The sequence below is a fragment of the Netta rufina genome (assembly GCF_964035555.1).
Source record: "Netta rufina genome assembly, chromosome: 5".
Lineage (NCBI taxonomy): Eukaryota > Metazoa > Chordata > Aves > Anseriformes > Anatidae > Netta > Netta rufina.
Genome location: NC_140128.1, coordinates 1330954 through 1355519, shown reverse-complemented (window position 1 = coordinate 1355519; position 24566 = coordinate 1330954). Strand labels below are relative to the sequence as shown.

At 38.9% G+C, this 24566-nt stretch overlaps 1 protein-coding gene and 1 long non-coding RNA gene across 2 annotated transcripts in view; one reads left to right on the top strand and one right to left on the bottom strand.

Moving 5' to 3' along the window:
- DKK3 (dickkopf WNT signaling pathway inhibitor 3) overlaps positions 1–1607 on the bottom strand; it is a 28697-nt gene extending 27090 nt beyond the window's left edge. The window contains exon 1 of the mRNA XM_084287154.1: positions 1345–1607. Within this exon, the coding sequence (XP_084143280.1) occupies positions 1345–1578 (234 nt within the window). The 5' untranslated portion in view covers positions 1579–1607. The remainder of the gene's footprint in view (positions 1–1344) is intronic.
- On the top strand, positions 1121–22084 carry LOC311209668. Its single transcript, XR_014618450.1, has 3 exons — positions 1121–1246; positions 1820–2137; positions 20869–22084. It is a non-coding gene; the product is annotated as an uncharacterized lncRNA (long non-coding RNA).
- Positions 22085–24566: the final 2482 nt, after the last annotated feature.

The window sequence follows — 24566 nt, the reverse complement described above, 5'->3', positions numbered from 1 at the left end:
CAAATGCAAACCTTTTTAAGAGCAAAGCATTTATCTGCTTCCATGCCGCTCAGAGAATCCGTCTGTTGTGCTGTATACAGGCCATTCCTCAATCCTGAATAAACATTTTTAACAGAAGCAGTAAAATAGGCAGATATTTTAACTACGTTCTTATTTACAACTAAGCATATTTTATTTATTGTAAAGCATGTTTTTTTTAATATTTTGTCTCAATGTGTTTACAGCCTAAATGAAATGGATGACAAGCAGAATTCAGCAACCATCTGGATAACAGTAAAAGTTAGAAATGATCTAATTACTGTAAACAAAGGTCTGTGTCCCTCGTGGCCTGCGAGTAAAAGGATTTTTGGACTACATAACTTAATTTTAAGTGAAAGAGAGAACTTGGAAGGAAGATTTTGAACATGACAGTGTGAGAAACACTCTGTAGCCAATAACTTAGGCTCAGGCGAGGATCTCAGTGAAGCAGTAATTTATTCACAATTGCAATGGTGGGCATCCCACAAGCAGGAGCACGCCTACTAGTCACACAGTACTGTTTATATACTTTATTTCCTCGATGACTGGGATCCTCCCCTGCTTCCCCATTGACTGGCTAATCCAGGTTCACAACCTATCCAATGCTTCACAGACAATGCATGGCCTTTAGTTGCCGGCCTGTTAAATTTCAAATTTCTTTTGACTTTGTTACTGTTAAAGTGGTAATGTTTCTTCACTTACCTGACTTGACACCGTGATTTTCACCTAATTGCTCTAAGGAGTCTGGTTGTCTGCATTTTATAAGGTCACCTGCTAAGTTTTCTTACCACTGCAAGCATATCTCAATACCATATTTCTTACCTTTAAACAATGTAACTCTGCAAAAACGTTTTTATTCCCACAACAGGGAAAAAGCCCAGAAGTGAGAGGAATGCAGGAATACGTGCTTTGGTATGTGAGACAATGGCTTGGGGTCTTAGATTCAATTCAGTTCCTGGCTTTGAAACATGTCCTGTGTGATTCTGCGATTTGTGCGATCACCTCTAGCGTTTCAGGCGCTGCTGCACAACATTAAAGTAAGCTTTCCCTTCGCTCCTCCCCTCCCCACGTCCTTTTTTGCTCCTGCTTTAGGATCCGGGCAGATGTCTGCCCGCACGGCTGCCTCACGACCTGCCCCCACACGGTGAGGCTGCCTTTCCACCACGGCACAGCGCGGGGCAGCGGCGGCGGGGAGGCTCGGTCGGGGGCAGAGCCGGAGAGCCGGGCGGTAGGTTTTTTTCTCCTTGTTCTTTCGGTTCTGTCGTTCTTCTGCGAGCGAGCAGCGCCGGCCCCACTCTACCTCCCCTCGCCTCGCCGCCCCCTCACCTCCTGCACGGCGTTGCGCAGCTTGTGCTGCGTGTCCTCCATCAGCGCCTCCACCTCCCGCAGCATCTCGCCCAGGCTGGCGGCCCGCCGCCGCCCGCCGGCCCCCGCCGCGGCGCAGCACGGAGCTGCCAGCGCGGCCGCCAGCAGCAGCAGCAGCAGCAGCGGCAGCGGCAGCAGCCGCCGCGGTCCCGGCCCCGCAGCCGGAGCCGGTGCCGTTCCCCGTGCCCGCCCCATCCCGGTGGCGCTGCTCCCGCCGCTCCCCGTGCCGGTTGCGGGCTGGCAGCGCGGAGGTGGGGCGGAGCGGGGCGGAGCGGCAGCGGGCGGCTCCGCAGTGCAGCGCCAGCCCCGCAGCCCCCCGCAGCCCCTCGCCGGCCCGCCCTGGCCTGGCCTGGCCCGGCCCGGCCTGGCCCCCGCGGCCCCGGGTGGATGGTGATAGCTGCCTCACAATATCTCCGTTCTGTGTTTTGCTTTCCAGTCTCCAGCGAGGCTCGTCAATAGATGTGGTCAGCTCTGGAGGACCAGCTAGTTCCCTGAGAGTCGATACTTCCAGCCTCTGGCTGGCCAGCACCCCGCTCTCTCTGATGACTTCCTTCCAAATCTTTTTCCCCAAAATTTCAGACAACGTCATCATTTTTTATCTGTGTTCATCTTCCCCGGCCTCCACGTTACTCTTCCTGTCCGTGCTGCACCTCAAGAATTCCGTAGGTGGTTTTAGCTGCAGTCGGCCGGCTGCTCTGAGGCAACAATGTCGTGCCAAGAGAAAACTCATTTTATTTTGGAGCCTGGATGAGAGGTAATCGTGAGTAAAGTATTTCTGCAGAACATATGTGTCCTGAACATTTCCTGCAAATTACGATAATCACCAATATAAATTCCATGGTTATTGGCAGACTGAAGAAGCTTCATGCAGCTCTAGCAGAAAGGCAGTAGAGAGGAGTGGAGATTGTTAGGCCCCCTCTGTCCACAGAGGGAAACCCTTCCTCCAGTCTTCCAGCTCCTGCATATCATAGAAACGTACTATTGTAGGGGTTTTTCCAACCTAAATGATTCTGAAGCTCATGCTTTTTTTTCAGTGCCACAGAAGGTTTCCTTTTGGACACACCATAAATCTCAATTTATTACAGTAGTTTGATATTTTTAAAATATTAACTTCTTGGACTACACAATTTAAGTAATAAAGTGTGTTGGGAATTATCTGAAACAAATTAACTTTATTCCATCACATTGCATGAAATGCAGCATATAAAACAATTCTGCAATTTAGATAACATACTCCTCTTTCCAGTCTTTATAGTTAGATTTCCAGTTCACTGTCTTAAACCAGCTTATTAATATTGCCAGTGACAATGTACAGGTGACACTTAATTAGCATTAAGAGGTTTAATATTCCTTGTGGAGTAACTGAAGATTTTGAGAACATCTCCTGAAAGGTATATTATACTAAAAAAAAAATAAAAAATGTATTACACAAAAGCACATATGATCTTTTGTCAAGACAATTTATTCTTAAACATTAAGCAACAAATTCAGGGAAGATAAAATACGCTGGCATAATTCTAACTGGAAATGTAGTTGGGAAAAACAAATCCCAGAGATACTACACAAAAAGAGTTTGAAAGACTTTGGTCAGCCTCAGTACAAGAACCTTAACATGAATTTGAGGCAAAAATGCTCCCTTGCCATGCCGAATGCACTCCTGTCAAAGACAGCTATCATCTGAACTGGTGATTCTGGAGAATAGAAACCACTTCCTGTTTGGATGAGTTTTGTGACAAAAGAGCACATTCCTGAAATCAGTAGGGTAGGGAATCTGCATGTTCAATTTTCTTTTTTTTTCCCACGCACATTGTTTATTCATTTAAAGGACATACATTACATTGTGTTCAGTGTTTCAAACATCTGTTATTTTGAATGTTCATTTACCATTTAATTGAGTTCTTTTCTCTTTGCAACAATTGTACTGTGAACAGTCAATCAGAAAAAAAAAAAAAAAAAAGAGTAGCAAGATGTCTGGCTAATCTATGTAAAGAAAAGGCATCCTTCTGAAGGATGTATGAACAACATCAGATGCAGATAACAATACAGCAAAGACAAAATCTATCACCAGCAGGCAAAAATCCCCCAAAATGAAAGCCAGAATTCCCTGCTGAGCAGAGTTAGGAGAGGGAACTAACAAGTGACATAAGCAGTTTCTTCCATCTTAAGCCCTATGGCAGTTCCTTTGAATTGGTAGTCTTGGCAGTTCCTTTGAATTTCCCCTGAAGAGGCTGTGCTGTGTGGCTGCAGTCAAGCTGGGGTGCCAAGCTGGTGCTGCCGAGGGGTCACCCAGCTGCTGGGCTGACTCCATCACCTGCGGAGCAAATGGTGTGTACCCACAGCTGTCACCCTCTGATTTTTTTTATTAGTACAAGAGCAGTTAATGGTTTTCTATGGGAGAGGCTATCCAGACAGATAAAAATGTGATAACACTATTAAATGGCTACTCTTTTTACTGCTCTTCTATTTTTTAAGAATGCTTGGATTTATAAAGCTCTGAGTTGTAGTAAATTTTTTTTCTACTCACATGAGGTTTTACAATATGGAAACTTGTAAATGTCAGGACTGAATAACTCTAGTATAAAAAAAACACAGAGTTATTTTGCTGGATCAGCTCAGTGTTTAACTTTCTGACCATCTTCATACATTAAACATATATCAAAATTTTAAGCTCAGTCTGAGATCTAGGAGTTTTAGGAAAATATAGGAAAGAATTAGGGATTTTGTCGCTATTAGAGCAGAACCATTAAACGGTCATATTTTTTTCTCAGGTTTTGCTGAAATAAATAGGCATTAAGGACACTGAAATGCTAACACATTTGGGATAAATCTGACTGCAATGAGAGGATTATCAACAGAGTTTTCCTGGAATTACTGTTCCTGAAAATTCTTAATTTAATACTGTTCTGGAGTAATTGTGCTACATTCTAGTTTAGTTTATTTTGTTCTGTAAGTAGTTTACATTGCAAAACAGTAAGACTTTGTTGAAGATTATAAGAGGATCACACATAGAGTTGATTTTGAACCATTATCGTAGTCAACTCCGCATCTTGTCAGAACCAGAATAAGTTTCAGATGTAGGTGACCACCTTGCAGGCCTTTATTTAATAGATAGAAGGCAAGTTTTGTAGTCTGTTTAGTTTTATTTTCTTAGATAAGAAAGAAATTTTTATCTTCTTTGTTGCAGAAGTTAGACTGGAGTTCTATTATCTTCTTTTGGCCTTCTTGTGCGTGATCATAAAATTTTCTGGAGGTTAGTTTGTTATAGGACCTGTGAAATATTAACCTCACAGCATACAGTAAATCCTTGTCAGCTTTTTCAAATACAGTCATTATGGGACAGCTGGAATTTACTCAGAAAAAAATAGAATTATGCAAATAGGAATATTGTTTGCATTTGAAGGCACATTATTTAGCAAGACAGCAGCTATACATTTGAAATATGAACATGTTTTGATCTCATTTTGTATTGCTCTGTGGACTGTATTTTCCTTTTGATATGTTCCCAGTTTTAACTGGTGAAGGCCTGACTAATCAACAATGCCTATTTTTATGGTGTGCCTTGTTATCTTCTCAGTTACTTGTGACCAGAACGGATTGAGCAGTGAGTCACCCACCAGACATTATTAGAGCTGTGACAACATGAAACCAGATGAAACCTCTAAACTCTATCTGCTTTCCAGACCATGGAAATGCAGCATATTGAATTTGCTTTGACTTATGCAAATTGCAGAGCCTGGTAAGGACTCTTTTCTACCCCTAGGAGTTTTCCAGTATAGAGAAGTTTTGAACAACCACAAATGCAAATTACATGCATAGACAAACTGCTGTATTCTAGCACACGCCCAGTGATAGTTTAAATGCCACTGCAAGCCATTGTCTTCATTTAAAAAAAGTGACCTTAGGCACTAAGTTTCTGAAAGTTTTTATAAAGTATTATTTTGTATTTGTGATGCACAAGTCCATGGCAGTGGGTGGCAATCTTATTGTTACTCAAATGTATTGCTTTGTGTATTCATACAATCAAATTACATTTCCAAACTTTCACATGCCAGATTATTCCAGCTACTTATGAAGTGCAATATTGTCTCATAAATGAAAAAGTTAGTGTAATTCTTTTTTACAGAAATGTACATGTGTGTTTTTTTCGGAGTAGTATAAACTGACAGTACGTAGGTGCAAACACTATCACGAGCACTATTGTAGCATTTAATGTTTTTAAGACTTCGTAGTTAAGATAATTGGGAGTGAAATGCAGAATCTCTGTATTCAGATCTTAGAGTGCGTTTCAGATCAGAAAGTAATGCTTGAAAGTTTTTGGTGTGCTAATTTGTTGTAGATAGTTGATAGTTTCATTGATATCAGCTCCCAAGAGCTGGAAGGCTGGATATTAACAAATATTAAGCTATTCTATCATTATCAGAGAGCATTCTTCTAGGCCAGGGTTGAGTTGTATTGCCTCATTCTTGTAGGCAACCTTGACCTGTGATGTCCCAGCTGTATCTTTTGAAGCTAGAAGACATAAGTCTTTTTGCGGTCTGTCACAAATAGTGCATTTTTCTTTAAAGTAGAATTTCTCAGGCTTGTTGGACAAATCACTTCTTTTTGACTTTCTGTAGTGTTTGTCCTTAATGCAATTTGCATGCATTCAAATGGTGCCTCCATTCTGGGGCTTTGTCATGAAGACAGAGACTGCTTGGTAACTGCATTTCCCTATTGTAGTAAGAAGTGATATAGCTTGGGCTGCTGAGCTGATAGTATAGGTCTCCTGAGATCTCTGGCAGGCTTATCGCTCATTCTGAGTGCCTCTGTTTTCCCTTCTCATTGTTCTTAAGGGTGGTTGTTTTGTAGCTGTAAGTTGTATGAAAATTTTTCTTATGTGACTCTGAGAACATTTTTTCCAGACTATATTTGTACCTTTTTCCCTAATGCAGCCACCCACTCTATAAAATTCTCAGTTGGCTGCAGGTAAGATAGTAAGCAAAATTAATAAGAGTAAGTTGATGGACCAAGTCTTTCCACTTAGTATTTTTTTGCCAGTTACTGATTCAATTAAGGTTTTAATACGGAAGTTGAGAGAAACACGTCCCTTTTTGTGTAGGGGTGATATGTGTAGAGAAAAGACATCTTAGAGCCAAATTCTGTTGTCTGTTCCATGGCATTAATAGTTGACCATTCCTGTTCACTTCAGCACTTTGCAACATCAAGTTAGATATGATCTAAATCTTACTACAGATCTCATTACCTTGCTACAGTTGCTATTCTCCCCCTTGAAACTGTATTATAAGCAGACACAACATGTATATGTGGGAGTTGGGACAAGAGAATCAAGGAATGGGCATTCTACGAACTGCTGTGAAATTGGGTCAACAGCCATGAAGAAGGTACCTGGAAGAGAAGGAACTAAATAAATTAAGAGATTAAATGGGCTGAAGTAAGATAGACAGGAACTCACATAAGGAAAATTAGAAAGATAACAACTAGAGCAGTAGGGATTTTTTTTTGAAAGGCGTGGTGAGAAGATTGGCTTGAAACACAGGAAGAGAGAAGCAGTGCAAAGGAGTTGCAGAGAAAAAGTACTTGAAAGAGACCACATGAAAGAGAAAGTCACATGGACAAAACAGCAAAGCTAAAAGCAGGGAAATAAAAAAGGCTGGTTCAGAAAAGCAAATGACTTAAGGGAAGTGAATCCTGAAGCTAGTTTAAAGCAATATGAAAACATACAATGTGCTTGTATGAAATAAAGGACATAGAAGAAGAAAGAACCAAATGCACTGTGAGAAACAGAAGACTTTTATCATATATATAATACACAAAAAGAGACATCTAATTTGAAGAAAAAGTTGATTTATTTGCTTCTTTTTTTTTTTTTTTTTAAACAAAATATAGGGAATATAATGTATAGTAGTGTTTTGGTTGTTTATGAAGGTGAAATTTACTCATCCCTTGGAAGAGAATGTGTGTCATGCTGGCCATGTTTTTCCCTCTTTGATGCTATAAATTGTACTTGCTACCAATAACCACAAAGATAACAGATGTGTTAGGAAAATGTTAAAGATCAGGTATCAGCTATCCACTTAGAACTTTGCAGATTCTAGGCATTCAATAAATCCCCCAAAGTTGTCACAGCCATTTATTCCTCAAGCTTTTCTCAAAATGATAAGCATGTAAACAATGACAAAATACATGCAAAGTTAGCTGCTTGGCAACAACAATTTCATAGATGACTCACTAGCCAGTAGTTTGTGCATGCATTTGCCTAATCGTAGAAGCAATACAACCTTCCATCTTGTACATTTAATGAAGCTACTTCAATTCCCATCTCACCACATATCTTAAACATTTATGATGTCAGGAGATATAATGTATGTAGTCTTCAGGTGTGTTGTCTTTCTCTACCAGATTTCCAATGTCTCTACACAGTACATTATAACTGAGCATCATTATTTAATTTTTCTAGTCTAGCTTAGTCAAAGCTTAGTTTAATGTCATTGCAGTTTCAAAATAAAAAAGAATGCAAACACTGATAAAATCTGATATGAAAATGAGTCATTCCTATATTCTGATTTTCTATTTCCTGTTCTAACCATATCTTAAGACTTATGAAAGTAATTCAACATGTGGTTTGTGTATCTAACATCATAAAGCACTATAAATTTATTAAATTCACAGAAGACAGAACAGAGTTTAAGCTGATACCAGGTATTGTACTTTCCTTTCACAGATTTTAACAGATTTGTAATGATTTATATCCATGTAAGAGGAACAGCTCCAATATTTCCTGTTTTTAAATTACATGTCATTCTGAATTATGGTATTTTGTACATTTTTCCATTATGGAAATGAAGTTTGTTTGAATTAGTATTTCTTCAAGGATGGGTATTGCCTTTTTTTTTTTCCTGTTTCATGCCACATTTTTAGTGGTTGCTATGGTGAATAGGTTTGTGTATTAAATAGCAGAAAACAGAAATCCCACAATAAAGGTTAGCCATTCACAGCTGGCTGTTTCCCCAAGGCTACGAAAACATATGAGTCCTTCATTTGGAAAGATATTACTTTTAAAATTCATAAATTAAGAATTCTCTAATCCATGTGCTAAACCTAGGACTATCCAGTTTTCTCAGCTGACTATCATCCAAATAGCTAGTGCAACTATGAAGACATTAATACACTGATATTTAACTTGCATATGGTCTTTGTTAAAGAACACAAGAAAAAAATGTTGAATGACTCAGAACAAAGAAAAGTATTTCATAAAGAAATAACAGGTGCTCCCTTCATCTTGCTGTCTTTGAGTTTGTGAATCACTACAGGATCAATTTTTTTCACAGTTATATATATTTTACTTTAGCACACTATTTCCCCATGTCACCTGCTTTTCCAGGTTGTTGTTGAAGCCAGCAGAACAAGAATTGACTGTGGAAACCAATTCTCTCTATTTCTTATGCAGTTTTTCTTTTCTGGTGAGAAATGATCACTGGTGACTCAAGATCTTAGTTAAGTTTGAGGAAACAGGAAGGGCTCAGGGAAAAGAGAAGGTCATGGCTCCTGGTAGCCTCTTCACAGACCCATCAAGACTTGGGAGAGGCTCTCCTGGTGCTGCTCTCCATGTGTCCCAGTGCACCCTCTTTCCTTCAGCATGCCAGTTGCTGCTCACCCCCAAGTGTGGGAGATATCAGATCAAAATTCCACTAAAAAGTGGCATTTGGTTTTGGTAGCATGCATCAGTTCTGGCCTCACTGGCTCCAACCCCCTTGCAAAAACAGCAACAAATAATCACAAGAGCTGGCAAGAGTCTCATAAATATTCTGAGATGTATTTTCTGAGATAAGATGAAAGAATTCAAAACAGCATGCTGTGTCGAATGTGTATTCAGCTGATATCTTCTAGCCTTTTTCCCACTGTACTTCTGGCAAGATGCTTACTTAAATTCCTATTGAAATATGAACGTCAAAGTTGATAATCCATACGAAATATCATTTGAAACAAAAAGTATTACTGGATATCCCTCTGTAAATGCACATTATCTGTTATCTATTTAGGTTGTTATGACTAATTAGCTTTAATACAAACTTATGCACACAAAAATATTTGTAAATAGTTTTCTTTTAGATACAAGGTATTTTAAAATTTAAGGCAATGGACTGCACTATATTTTGCAAATTTTGAATCTAAATTTTTATTGTTTCTTTAATAAAAACAAACCTACTAAAATAACAAAATTGGGATTGAGTCATCTACATGGGAAAGTTTTTATAAGCACCTTGATTTAAAAAAAAAAAAAAATACTTCTGCATACTTTAATACAAGAAAACATTCTACTTTTGATGAAGGCACAAATCTTATATTATTTAAAATTCAGAACTGGAAGCAAAGGCCAAACTACCAAAATTACAGCAAGCACTTTGTTTTGCAACTATTTTTAAGTATTAAAAACAGAATACTCAAGAATACTACTGTGCTATAATGAGAAAATAAATTATTGTGGTCACATCTTAGGAACAGGATCCATCAGCCCTGTACAAAATCAAATCTAGGTGGCATTAACACCACAAATGACCTAAAGGAATGATAAAAGGTGCTAGAAGAAGTGGTGTATGAATAGCAATGGCTGCAAGATTTGCTGTATTGTTACAAAAACTGTGAAAGTAGAAGTGGTCCCATGAAAACAGCTGGGACAAAAAACTTCCAGGACATGAAGGTTGTCATTGTTCTTGAAACACTGATAAAACCAATAATCAGAAACTACAAATAAGCACTAAAATGAGATGCTTTACAAACAGCAGATGGTGCAGCACTGCAGCTGGACGGAGTGCCTTGGTGGTGACGCCAAAGAAGCTTAAACGGAGAAGGAATGATTTGCCATTGTTGCCAGGTGCCATAAATGTTATTGTAAACATGTATAATGTTATTGTAAACTGTATATGTGTGGCTGCACAGCAACAGACGAAGAGGATCACAGGCTGTTAAACAGCATTATTGACAAGCCTATAGCTTTTGCACTGAGTATGAAAGATGAAAAAATTTGACTTGCCAGGGAGCTGCAAGCCCTGAGGATACATTCCTGTTGCTTATCTTATATTGTGCAAAGATAGGAAAAGGAAGAATAGTTGCAAGAAGTACAATGAATGTATCATTTAGAAAGAGGATCTCAGAAAACTAAAAAAAAAAAAAAAAAAAGACGGATGATGTAATTCATCTTTAAACAAAGAAAAATAATAAAATCATGATGCCTGCAGAGAAGCAACATGTTTGTTAGCTGTAGGGGACAACTGGAACTAAAAATACAAGCTGTGAAAAGAGAGAATTAGTGAAAGGAGAGAATATACTGATCTCAAATAAAATTAAGTGAGAATTTCTCAGAAGCATTAATAATGTCCGTTTTATCATGTTCCTATGTGAGAAAGGAATATAATTTTCCCCAAATAATTGCATGAGTAAAAGAAATGACCGTTGGTGCGAAGTGCCAAAGACAAAATTTTGGGGAACTGAGGGAACATTAATGACATGCCCAACAGAGCCAGGCAATCAGTGACTGATTTGAACACTGACATACAATTACCAGTCATATTTTGGAATAAACTGATGACTCAGTATGGTTGTTAGTCTGCATTAAAACAAGCCATGTTAACTTTCTAGGTCATGCTCTAATGAGATAATGGGGACAGAGCAGATGTGAGATGGCTACATGGAGACAGTGCAATGAAGGACTTGTCTGTCTTGTGGATTTTCCCAGGATGAGTGAATCATTTACTAGATCAGTACCTCCAGTCTCATACTTTTCACCTATGATGCTCTTGAATTTCTGAATAATGTGACTTCTGTGCCTTATGGAAGTGTGCTTGTCTTCCAAGAGCATACCTTATATTTTAGCACCTTGACATGTCTTTCTACAAATTGGCTACAGGTTATTTCCTTGTCCCTTATGAAGAGCATCAGTTGCTGAGGATCTTTGATCTGTGTGCCTTATTTTGGGGCTAGGAGTCAACCTTTTTAATGACAGGGTTGTTGAAACCCTTTTTAGGGCTGTGCCAATGCAATCTGGTACAAGCCAGGTTTCACATGATACCTGTATTCCTCAGGATGTTGTCACACAGGCTGAGGTCAAACAGACTGCCCAGCACCTAGGAGACAAATTGCGCAAGGGACAGATGGTCCTCTTTGAAAGCTTGTTTGTTGTACCCACCATAATACCCTGTGCAAGTCTCTGCTTTTATTCTCTTTGCTGCCCCTGGTGGAGATCTCTGCTGACATCGGTTAACATGCCTTCCAAAGGCCTGGTTCTTAGCCTTCTGTTTATGACTTGCATTAAATTCAGCTTGTAGTTTCCATCCTTCTTGCATCCTGGAAATTTGAGACTGATGTAATTTTCCTGTTATATTTCACTTTTGACCATTTTTATTTTACAAGGCAATGAGGAACATAGAACTGTAATTCTGTGGGTGTAGTAGTGGATATACACGTATGTATATATGCATCTGTGTGTGTGTGCGTGTATATGCTGAGAGCACAATCATTTTTTTAACATATTTAAAGCATGAGGGATTAGTCCTCCAACAAAATGAATATAGTCTTAATAAATTTCCTCAGCACGCCTTATGTGTCTTATGATAAATAAGGCATGCTGAGGAAATTCATTATGTGTCTTATGATAAATAATGAATTAAAGTAATTGCTTTGTTTTCTTACATCTGTGCTTCTGCTGGTATACCATTTCATATATTTGCACTATGCTGGATGTGTTTGTTGTGAACAATGCCTCCTGATGTTGAAATGTGGTATATAACAGCAGTTCTTCACTATTATAATCCAGCAAATTAAAAGGTGATTTCTGTTTCAATGCAGCTTCATCTGATGGTAGAACAGTTTCCTACATGAACTGCTGTACTTACTACAAGGATTTTTTTTTTTTTTTTTTTTTTTTTTTGATAGAGTGAATACCTCAGGTTTTAATGTCCTTCCAATTGTACTTCAAGCTAAGGACTGTATGGAGCCTTTCCAGAAGGACTGTATGGAGCCTTCTGGTAAGGCTCCATACAAGGAGCCTTCTGGAAAGGCTCCATACAAGGAGCCCCTCCAGACAAGGAGTTTAGTATCTGCAAAGACTGACAGCTCCAAGACTCTCTATAAGCTTACTCACCTGTAAGGTAATGATGGCAGAAAGCAATTCCTCCAGAGCTGAAATAAAGCCCTGTAGGAACATTCTGTTTTCTGTTCAGTACTCTTTTTTTGCTGACATCTCTACTTTGGAACAAAATTGTGTTTCAAAGTAAATAGGGAAAAAAAAAAAAAAAAAAAAAAAAAGGATATATAAAAAAAAATCTGATTTATTTGTTTTTGCTAACTTTTTAACTGGACCATGTTACCTGATAGTTTTATCTATGTCCTGAAAACACATCTTGCTTTAGGTACTTACTGAAATAAATCACTTAATAAAGTAAATGTCCCGGGAAGAAGTTTGTTTTCTCCTTGTCAGAACAAAAGATCCAATGAACGTACAAAGAATTTTGCTCAGATTTACAATAATGACAATAGTTTTTAAATCTTATCCCTACATATTTCCAGGCAACCGCCTTGTGATTTGTGAGTTGAGTTTTCACTGTTTTTCTGGACTCACACAGCATAAGGCATGCAGTCCTGTGGCTGGGAGCTGACTAGGAAGGTGTCACTGTAACTTAGCTGGAGTAAAGCATTTATACTTCAGGTTCTATCTTCCACAAGATTGCATCCTTTCTTATTTCTGATTGACTGCTCCCAAGGCTTCAGTCAGACAAATACCTTCAAGGTGTTATTAATTTGTTAAGTTCTGCAAAAGCAAAGTAAAAGTTCTGATCATGCTATATCCTTCATCCTTTATATATTGTATATTATATATGTGATACAGCTGCAGCAATGAACAGACACACCCCGTGTCTCATTTCCCAGAAGGCTCCAGTATTGACACTGTCTAGGGCAAAAGATTGGTTAATAAGCTATCTATTTCAAGGTTTTAAAATACTTTACTAAAGTTACACACTATCTATAGCAAAGTTTTTCTTATGACTTTTTCACATGCATATATATCTTCCCAGCATAAGTCACACAGGTGGATGGATTTGTATGTATTTGCTGCAAGCTTATGCATCTGTCAGTCTTTGAAGGAACAGGATTATACCACAGTTTATCTACTTTTGTGACTACGTTATTTCACCCATTTTGATTGTTTTTTTTTTAGCTGTTACTACTCTATACATTTTTGCCAGCTCTAGCATACAGATATTTCCATGGACTACTCTGTCGTTCCTGTATGTTTGTATTTTGAATGACCTCTCCTTTCTTTCTCTAGGCTGCTCTACTTTTGAGACTGTGACTGGACACAGAAAGTGTACCATTAAACTAGAAACCATAGTATGAATGTAGCACACCTATACTACTCCCCTGATAATTAATTTTCACCTGTGTGGCATACAGATCTTTACCAGGGATATTCTGGAGATGATGTGAAAGCTAAAATAAATAAATAAACAAATAAATAAATAAATGTATATATATATATATGTATGTATCAGCTGAAGAACTGATTTCAGTTATAGCCTGCCTCTTGTTTCTTTTCTGAACCTCTTTCAGGGCTCAGGCTGGCATGGAGAGATGTCTCTGAAATTTGGATAGTGTTAGGAGAAGGATGGGCTAAGGACATATCAGCTCAGCACACTGAGCTCGTTCCTGGAGCTAAGCCTGGGTCAGAACTGGGTCTGACTGATCCGATATGATTGGTGTCTCTACATCAGTTGAGCTGGTGAGGCTGGCTTTCAAATGACACTCTAAACAATTGTTGTAGGCTCTGCACTTGTTTGATTAAAACCAACCCTCCCCCCTCCCCCTGTGGTGGGAATGATATGGAGGCATAAAGATGTGTTTGTGTGATAAGGAGCTGTGAAAATGAGGATTCTTGTTGAACAGCATGAACCATGCTCCCCACAATACTTTGAAGGCACTAGTGTTTTTTTAAGTTAATGGGATGTTACTGTATGAAGAAGTGACCACTTGCTAATAAACAAAAAGACTGGCCGAATTTTTCTGAAAATGTGATTTTATAAAGACCATTTTGCCTTATAGTAAAAAATTGATTTAGTTGGCCAAAAATCTTGCCTGAGACACCTCTTTCTGGCAGTTTCATTGGGCTATATCACTGATGCTAGAAAATTGTCCAGAATTGACCTTGTACCAACTGCTGAGTGATGGTTTGTGTCAGAAAAACTTCAGCCTATGACAAATTGCCATTTTTCTTACTCATGATGTATACAAACAATGGGACGGGGTTCTACTTTTTTTCCTGTGTTTTAGACTCTAATTATTACTTATTAATTTATTTTTCTGTATTTTAGACTCTAATGCATGCTTCTACATTGCCATTTGAAATACTTCATAATAAACAAATTAGGAGAGGGTGAAAGGAAGGCACTTCAGAGAATTTGAATGAGTGATTAGGAAATCTTAAGGAAAACTGGTTGTGTCACAGAAATAAAGCAGAGACCAAGGAGTTAATCTGTTCTGGTAGATCATCCCTTCATACTTTTCCTAGTCAGCAGCCAAGCTATTTCTCAAATGCCAGCCAAGAACTACTTGCAGCTGGCAAAAATCCACAGTTATCAGTGCAATGGAAAAGGGGTGAGGCAAAAAAAGAGCAATGTGGCCCTGTTGATAGTGAGGCGTAGGTTCCTGTGATCTCATCTAGTAGACATGAGAGAATAAATAGTTAAAGAAGATAACATTTATACAATTAGTAAGCTCAGTGGTATGTATGATGGTTTCCTAGGCATCTGGAACCTGTTTTGTGCCATGGAGTATATAAAATTCACACGGCACCTGTGGAATTCATGTAGGGCCTGGTTTCCCTGTAGCTCGCAGAATCAAATTGTGATTTCAAAAAATATCAAACAACTAGTTCCTAAGTTATTTTGGGTATGACACATTATGGACACAGAGAGGTTGAGAGGCGGAGAGATAACAGATGAAATGTTGTAAAATAGAATGCAGAAATCTTTCAAAATCATTGTCATGCAGTGTTCTTGCACACAGGAAGTGAGTGGATCTAGCAGATCCCCAAAGCTCCTCAAGCTTGTGCAACATATCACTAGGGTGGAAATAAGTCAATTTTGAAGTCAACAGCTATACATAAAATAACACCTCTTAAAGGTCAGCATTTCCATAACTCCCCATTCTTGTGGACCCCATGGCACAATAAGTACTGACCAGATTTTTACAGACTGAAAGAAGTGCTGGGCTCTTACACATGGTCAAATCAGCCTTGTCTGAACACACACAGTAGAAAGTGAGCCACGGGGGATTTAAACTGGGGATGAATATTCTTTTCAAAAAACTATGAGTACTAGATAGAAAAGGCCGCACTTCTTGCAGCTGGTTAATCAACATAGCTAGTTGATTTCTGTAGCTTGTATTAAGGAGTCCTGAGAAATTAGACCACTGAAAATAAATAAAGCAAGTAGCATTAATGCATTCTGCTGCCTTTTGTAGTGTAATTGATGACTGCTTAATACACTGCTTTCTTAATACACTGCTCTCTGACTCATTGTACAGTCTTTTGTGCACCACATGCATTTAAGAATACACATGTGAAATGAAGGTGTCTAATTGTCTAATTTTCAAGCAATCCTGGAATATTCTTTTTTGGAGTTCTGAGTTTAATTGAAACCAAACATAAATGCCATTGAAAAATTAGTCTGTACACAAAATCTTGCACATTTAAGAATTGCCAATCTGTTAAAGACTGTAGGAACACTTACTCCACATAAGCAGCAGTAGGATCTCTGCTCTGTTTAGGCTCTTGAACACTTCTGTGAGTGCAAATCTGTGTGCATTTGTGTGCGTATGCATACACAGACGTGGTCATCTGTTGTTTCTAACCTAAAAAACTGATTTGGATATGTTGCTTTTTAAAGGGGAAAATTCCAGTCTGTTTTGAACTTCATGTTATTTCTCTGTATTAATAACATATTAACTCTATTTCTGTGCAAAACTTGGGAATCTGAAATGTGAATATGAGCTGGGGCTGTTACATTTGCACTGCGCTGGATGAACACTTGGGAGGCTAGCGCTAGCGAGCAATGTGCTGTGGAAATATCTCCATCTAGTGGGTGTGACTGAGCTGAGGACATTCCTCCGAGTTACCAGGACGCTGTCTGTCCACTGTTTAACAGCAGTTGTGTATCTGTTGTTTTCCAGAAAGAAAACAGCAAACGTAGGAACCTCCTACTATCTGTGAAATTATTTAAGATTTTAAAAGTATTATAGAAATACATCCAATGTTTAATGTTGTCTTTCAATGATAGATTATTCTTTTCTCACTGAAGTGTTTACCCAGTCCATTATGCCTAAATTAGCAAGAATATCTCTGATGGCTTGTCTACACATTTCCTGAATGAGTTTTAAAAGAAATAAAAAGCACTGAAAAGTTTTCAGGCTTGACATACTCTTCCCACAGTTAAAGGTACTGCTTATCTCAGAATATATTTTAAATAAGGAGAAGCGGTTCACTGGGATTTGAAAGCTGGTATGTTTATAAATATTCATTATTGTCTTCAAGACAAAACTTGTAAGGGCAATGTGAAAAATACATTGTTATCCTTATTTGAGACCTGGCTACAAAATCCTCTACTCTCCTGCCTGTCTTTTTGATGGAATTGTTCTTAGCTGATGAAAAAGAAAATTTCAGACAGGCTCGGTGCAGTGACCACTCTATAAAAAAAGAAAAAAAAAAAAAAAAGAAAAGAAAAAACCTGTCTGAATTTAAGAAGAGATTGGACTGTGCACTTAGTCACATGGTCTGAACTTTTGGGTAGACCTGTGCAGTGTCAAGAGTTGGACTTGATGATCCTTAAGGGTCCCTTCCAACTCAGGATATTCTATGATTCTATGATTCTATTTGTTCCTAGATGAACTAAAATTTGTAGGAGTTTTAACATGAATAGAGTTAGGGCTTAGTGAGGAATACTTGAGGAAGGAATACAGCATAGTAAAACCTGCAGTACATTCAGTCCTAAAGAAAATATAGTACTCATGTAATGGTCCCCCAATTAATGCCTTCTCACTTCTCTTTCTTAGAAGTGATTAGTGGCTGTAATAGTTATTTAAGGATGGTTCAATAAGATAATGGCATCTAACTAATCAGATGCCTGTTGCAGACATTTGTAAGCGGGGCTTCAGATTCTCCAGCATCCCACCAAGGCTAGGAATGTCTGTTTAAAATCCAGGTTGCAGACATTCTAGAATTTTTGGTTTTCTGAAAGGAACTGTGCAGCACCTCAGCTGATTGGGACTATAAAACATCATCTCCCTTTTAAGCATTTTTATGCTTATCCTATTATCAGCACATAGAAAACAGATATTTTTACACATATGCATGCATGGATATATATCCTTAAGAATAGGTAAAATCCTTTATGTATGAACACAGTTCTGGATATGCTTTGCTTCCTTATTCAGCTGTTATGTGTATGCATGGTGCTTTTCCTCAGCAAAATTTCCCTCAATGTAGTTTACATTAAAATCTACAAAGTATTGTTTTAAAATGTGAGATTGAATACTGTGGTTATGAAACCAGGAGATTAATGTCATTAGCTCAAGACAGGCACCATGGAGACAGGTGCCATGCATGTTTCTCCGTGTAGCTCTGCCAATGCACATTAATTTTGATCTGCAACATTCCTGCTATTCCAGTCCTGGGCTCCTCTTGTGCCAAATTTTGTAGTTTATTTATCTGCAGGTATAGCAAAGTTTCCATCAAAGCAGAAGTTCTTATGACTACCTTTTACTCATTTTCAACTTCTGCTTTTTACTCAGCTGGTACAATCTGCTTCGTCTGTCATGTGTCTGTTATGAAGGCAAGGGCTCAGACTTGAGTCTGGCAGGCACTGAAATAATGCCATGATTTTACATGATCTGAATGCCAAAAGCAAAGAACCCCAAAGTTAATCACTGCTTACTATGACAAGACTCAGCCTCACTAATCCTTTTCTGTTTTCAGTCCATGTCACTGTGCCACTTGACCTGCTTCTTCAGAGCTGGATTATGTACCCTCAGCATGTGTTGCACAAGAAATCCAGTCTGGGAAGCAAAAATGATTCTTGCAAAGCTTTAGGTGTTGACTCTGCTTGGACCAAAACTCACAGGAGGAAGGGATGATGCCTTTGAGCTCACTGGACATAAAACATCATATCTCAGGCATTTACTCACCCTTCCTATTCTGGGCTTGCAACAGAGCTACTTTGTCTTTTAAGTACAGAGGAGTATCCAGTTTCAGACAAAAAGGACATCTGTACGCAGCGGTTTTGCCTCCGGGATTGGAGTAAAGATCCAGTCTCCTGCCACCACCACACCTATTCTGAATCCACAGGAGGTCATTTTTATTCCCTTTCATGCCATTCATCATAGCTGGCAGAGGAATAATGAGAGCAGTAGCCTGCTGTGTGATATGTTTGTGCTGCTTTGTGTTAAGCAGTAATGTTTTTGCATATCTTATGTTACCCACTTCTAGTATATTCCGTTACCCACACCCACTTCTCTGCCAATGGGTAAAATGAAATGACATGTTTAGCTTCTGCTTAGCTCACTTTGTGTCCTCCACATAAGGGGTGATATATGCCAAGTACTTATCACTATAATTAAGTGCTAGTTTGCCAGACTCCAACTGGACTGGAATGGGGTTCACAAAAAAAAAATCCTATGAGGTGCTATCTAGATATCTGAAACTTTTTCCTTTACTTTCCTGTGTGGAAAGGTTGTTAGCATCCTCTGGTAGCCCAGATGTTAGAAACAGCCCTGCAGGAAATTACAGTGTGCTACAGCAACCTACCCAAGTGAACCATTGTTCTTGTGCTGGCACACCTGACACACAGTGCCTGGCTGCTTGCTCAGAGCACACTGCTAGTATGGCTGGGAGAGATGAGGCTGAGCAAAATCTGCATGAATGATCGCACCCATAGGGGTGCGCGAGTAGGTGGGATGGACAGGTTCTTTCCATGCAGGATCGTGGCAAGTGTTGTATTCACTGGCATGAGATACCACCAGAGGCACAAAACATACAGATGGGCATCCTTTGGTATATCCAAGGTTTCACTTGACAGCTGCTGCTGAACAAAATGAATAAAATTCAGCCAGGTCATCCTGTCGTGCCATTGGTGCCAGGTATTTACAGCTGATACTTTACCAGCAAGAGAAGAATCGTGTACAGGACCATAAGATCATTTTGCTAGTATTTCCATCTTTAAGCGGTAAAAATCTAGGTCTTAGTTCCTTAGAGCATCCAGGTGGTGGTGCTAGATATTAAATACAAAGCACACTTTTTCAGTATTTTAAATGCTTGGAATATAAAATGTTTGGATGAAGGCATCTTTACAGTTATTTCTTAGATTTTTTAACTACTGTCCTCTCTTTCAGTGAAAATAGCAAGTCACCTTGTAAAAGTAATCTGTTGTATGTTTATGCCTCACACAAAGTGGCATAAAAGTGACTCCCTTATCCACTTTCATTTAGTTGAGAGATCATTCTGTGCATGAGGTGTAAGACAAGTACATAAAAGATGTATATAGATACATGTAGATGATAATATGTGAGATGATCAGGCCCAGGACATTTTGCTTTGCTGTAAGATGTTTATTACTTCATAAATCATGGTAAACCTTAAGAACACATACATCTGTTTTCTTGGGTGGTGACCATCTTTCATACCTGCCATTCATATAACTTACATGATCCGATGTCCAGGATCTTTTACACATTTATTATGGCTATTGATGAGTCAGCTTATGACCTTCTTTTTCTGTGAAGTCCAGTAGTTAAAAGTATTTAGCTTGGAAGAAGATACCTGCTTTCAAATTTAAAAAAAGCGGGGGGGGGTTGGGGAGGGTGGGGGGGGGGTGGGGGGGAAGGAACACTGTGTTATGTTTCCTTGGCCTAACAGTGACCTATAAAATGTGCTGGTGAGAACAGAAAATGTAATGTGCCAATGACTGCAGCCATGGTTTGTTTTCATTCTTTTTGATATTTGATTATAAAGGTTAAAGCAGGGGAAAGGGAATGCTAACCTGAAGTGCTAGCTTTCCCGTGGCTCCCTGCCATGTAAGTTGGTGCTGATTTGAAGGGGTCAGGTTCTTTGTTGGCAGACAGGAGGCAGTGAGGAATAAACCTTATCCTTTCAGGACAGTCAGATTTTATAACAAGGTCACAGGTTTGGTCATTTTAGGAAGATTTTTTGCTCTGTTCTAGAGAGTGCCCTTGGTCTCCATGGGCCTCCTGCTTCTCACTGAGAGATTGCAACAGACAGCTGCTTGCTTAACACATGGGTTTTGCTGAGATAGGCTGAGCAGAGGGCAGAGTGCAAGTACGACCAGTCCAGTCAGGGCAGGAAAAGTGTCAGAAAGGTGAGTCAGGCAGAGAGAGGCACGTGGGGAATGGCACGGCTAACTCAAGCTTCCTCTGCTTGGCCTCCAGAACTGATGGACTCGTGACCATTGCAACTCACCCAGGCACCATGACGGGCATTTTTCAGAGCACAGAAGTCAGATCTTTGGCCACTGAAAGCAAGCAAGTAGAAGGTATTTGCTGAATGAGCACGGAAAGCAAGCTGGCTTCAGAGACATCTGCTTACAGTTTCCACTTTTCCACTTTCAGAAGAACACCTTCATTTGGCTTCAGGGATGAAGGCACTTTCATATGTGTATTTATATTAAAATGCTCATGTGAGAAGGAATATTAACTATACTGTTGAGAAAAAAATTCTAGTCTCTAGTACAGTAAAATCGGTCATTGAGATTGGTTAGTTCAATATTTTTAAAATATACCGTGCAGTAGAAATCTGAGAGGAACAGCTCTGTTCTGAGATGTTGTGTCCAACAGGTATGACTTTGTGCACTTTTGCTTTGCTGAAGTATGCTGCGTGAAGTCTCCTGAAGTATTCCCCATGCAGCTGTGGAGGCTGATGATTTACTCAAACCCATTAAGAAAATTAAATCCTCTTCAAAGAATTATGTCCAATCATTCTGCAAATGTTTTGAAACACAACGGCTGCGCTCTGCCCTTAGTCGCTCTTGTGAAATCCAGCTGCAGTGAATGGAGGCTATGTGTGAGGACAGGTCTGGACCACAGCCTGTTCAACCCGGGTGGGCAGTTACGGCTTGTGTTTGCAGCATGTCTTCAGGGAAGCAGGGAGTCCATTTAAAATCCCCACTGTACCCATCGTTTTCATCTCCACTGTACCTTGAATCTGCCTTACAAGAACGGCTTGGGATGCAGCAGCAGAAGAAATATGGGACACAAACCACCATCATTTATATGCACATAAATGAACATGTGAAGTAAATGATCTAAAAAAACAACCACCAGTTAAGCTCTGGTTGCTCACATCTGGGTTGCATGACTACAGCTAAGAACAGAATGTGGCTGATCATTCTTACGTGTATCTACAGTCATTAACCATTCAATGACATCAAGAGGATAAATTGTGCTGTTGATGGAATTTCTCAGGCTATGTGCATGCTACCTTTCCTTCTAGGAGTTTAGTTAAATGGGGCTTTCCCTGTCCTTCAGGCAAGCAAATTGCTTTCTTTTTCCTTTTGATCTGTCAGGAGTCTGCTTTTTAGCCTGCTTGTCTTACCTTAATTCCTTTTGATAAAAGATCCCTTTTATCATGCATACTAAAATTGTTGGATGGGCCTAGTTGACATGCCATGATTAAATTAAATAAGCAGTGTGTGTAAATACAGAAACTTTTAAAATGTCATGTATCACTTCATTTTTCTCTAGATCTTAACACTAGATTTCACAATATCATGAGTATCATGATTGTTAATTTATTATTTTTTTCAAGATTAATGTTATTGATGCTTAATATTTAAAATGGCTTTCAAGTGAAGGTTTCTTCAAAACCTTGAATTTTGAAGCAGACATCTGGGGGGAAGGGGGGGGGGGAATGATGGACAACTTCTTTTTATTTACCAGTGGTGAAATCAATATACAAACATAGAAGACAGTTCTAGCTGTGAATTTGCTGCAGAAGCTACACTCTGATTACAGGGACATGCTGTTGTAGAGTGGTTTGCATTTCCCAATGTCACTTTTACAGGCTTCAAATCACTGCAGCCTATAAAAAAGGAGTTTACCATTATGCAACAGTTAAAAATGAACAATTTTTACACTTAATTTTTACACTTAATATTTACACTTAATTTTTGTATAGGTAGGAATTTATGAACAACAACAACAAAAAAAAATCACACTCCAGTCTTGCCTGGTGTTTCTTCCAACTGTATCTCAATTTTCATTGTACATTGACCTACAAAAATAGCACTAAATGCTATTTCAGTGCTTTGTTTTGTTTTCTGGTCTTGTTTTCTTCATAATCAAAAAGTAAAAATGTATGCAATAACTAGCCTTCGTTTCTCATGTATAAACTGAGCAAACCAGATGCCAGGTTCAAATAGTTGATTTTCTCCTCTTAGATTTCTTGGACATTTTTCACTTTTCTGTACATGTTTATTCCTAAAATGTTACCTTATTTTACCTCCGTGAAGGAGGACATGAAAGCTACAGAACAAAGACTTTCTAATGACAAAAGCCAAACTAAACACAGTAGAGCTGTAGCAGATCCCTAGTTGGATACGCCCATAGAGAATTAGATAATCTTTTTTAATTATGTAACATCAAACGTAGCAGCAACCAAGAAAATATTCTCACCTAACACACCTATAGCCTGCCTGTGTTTTTAGAATTTATTTTGTTTGGACACCTCTTCTACTACTCAGTTTCTTCTTCCCCCTGCAAAGTCATACAAAACTTGTTCAAGAAATACAACTCTTTTCCCTCAAATTAAACTTCCAGTGCTTTACACAGAATGTAAGAGGCCAAAGCCAGAACTAAAAATTTTGAGATGTCAAGGGCAGGGTAGTCTAGCTCAGCTGAGGGCTATAAACACCCATTGCTTAACTTTTAAATTAAAGAGTAGTTTCTATCTTTCAGCTCTCCTGTTTCTAACATCTTCTTAATTGTTGCTGCAGGTAAAATCCTCACAGTATTTGCACTTTGAGGTATCAAGAGGGGATTTCAAAGCCAAAAGAGAAGAAAAGTGTGTCAGCTGATGTCTCCTGCTTGATGATTTGGAGGATGAAGATTTAAAAAAAGGGAGACCTAGAAACAGAGGGGGAAAATGTTAAAACAGGCATTGTGTCACAGCAGAATACTTATGTCAGAAGTAAGACTGCCATGACCCAGGTCTCTATCTCTCACAGATGTACTTAGCTTTGCATGCTGATTAAAACCCTTTGAAGCTGATAGGACTGAATAGTTGTGTCTGAACTTAAGCTTAACCAAGTCCTCCAATACTGCATGTTCCAAAGAATGAGGTTTGATTAGAAGCCACTTTAACTCTTACCTTTCTGTTGTATCCTTGATAGATATAGCCCAAGCTGGAATCTGTTGAATGTTCCAGTTCTGACCCTGATCCTCCAACATCCCATTTAACTACTCACATGATAAAGTTATTTGTAAATGTTAAATCTTTGCAGGATTATGATCTAAAGGAGTATTAGAGCCTGATCCAACAACTTCAGAGGCCTGCCCTAGATTTTGGTGATCAGTGTATCAGAGCCATACTAAAAGGATTAAGATGCTGCTGGTACTTACTGAAGATACCGTTTTCCCAAAAGCACAGTTCAGTCTTCTGGTATTGACACAGCTAGAGCAAGTGGTGTAAGTTTGCACATTGTATAATAAGTCTCGTTATACTTAAACTAGTATAACTCTGATAGTTTATGGTGGCTCCAGTAGCCTTCATTTTATTTATGCATTCATAATCCAAATGTTTAGCAGTATAAATATATTCTCTGTGTGCCTATACATACAGATATATATTTACTTATATAATGTGTGAGGTTATGTCATGGAAAAACATAAAATTTTGCTGCTGCCTCTCTGAGATGAGTGGGTTACTTGCTGTAGCAGAGTGGAGGAGTTAGGCAGGCTGCCACAGCACTGTCCCAAGACCAACCCTTCCTTTAGAGAAGGCAGGATTTCAGAAGTAGAATTGCAATTTATAGCTCTTCAGAAGCTCCTATGTGCTAGGCTTTTGTCAAAAATTAAGGAAGAAAACATTGGAACCCTTTTCCCACTTCTGACGCAGAAATATTCTGGAGTCT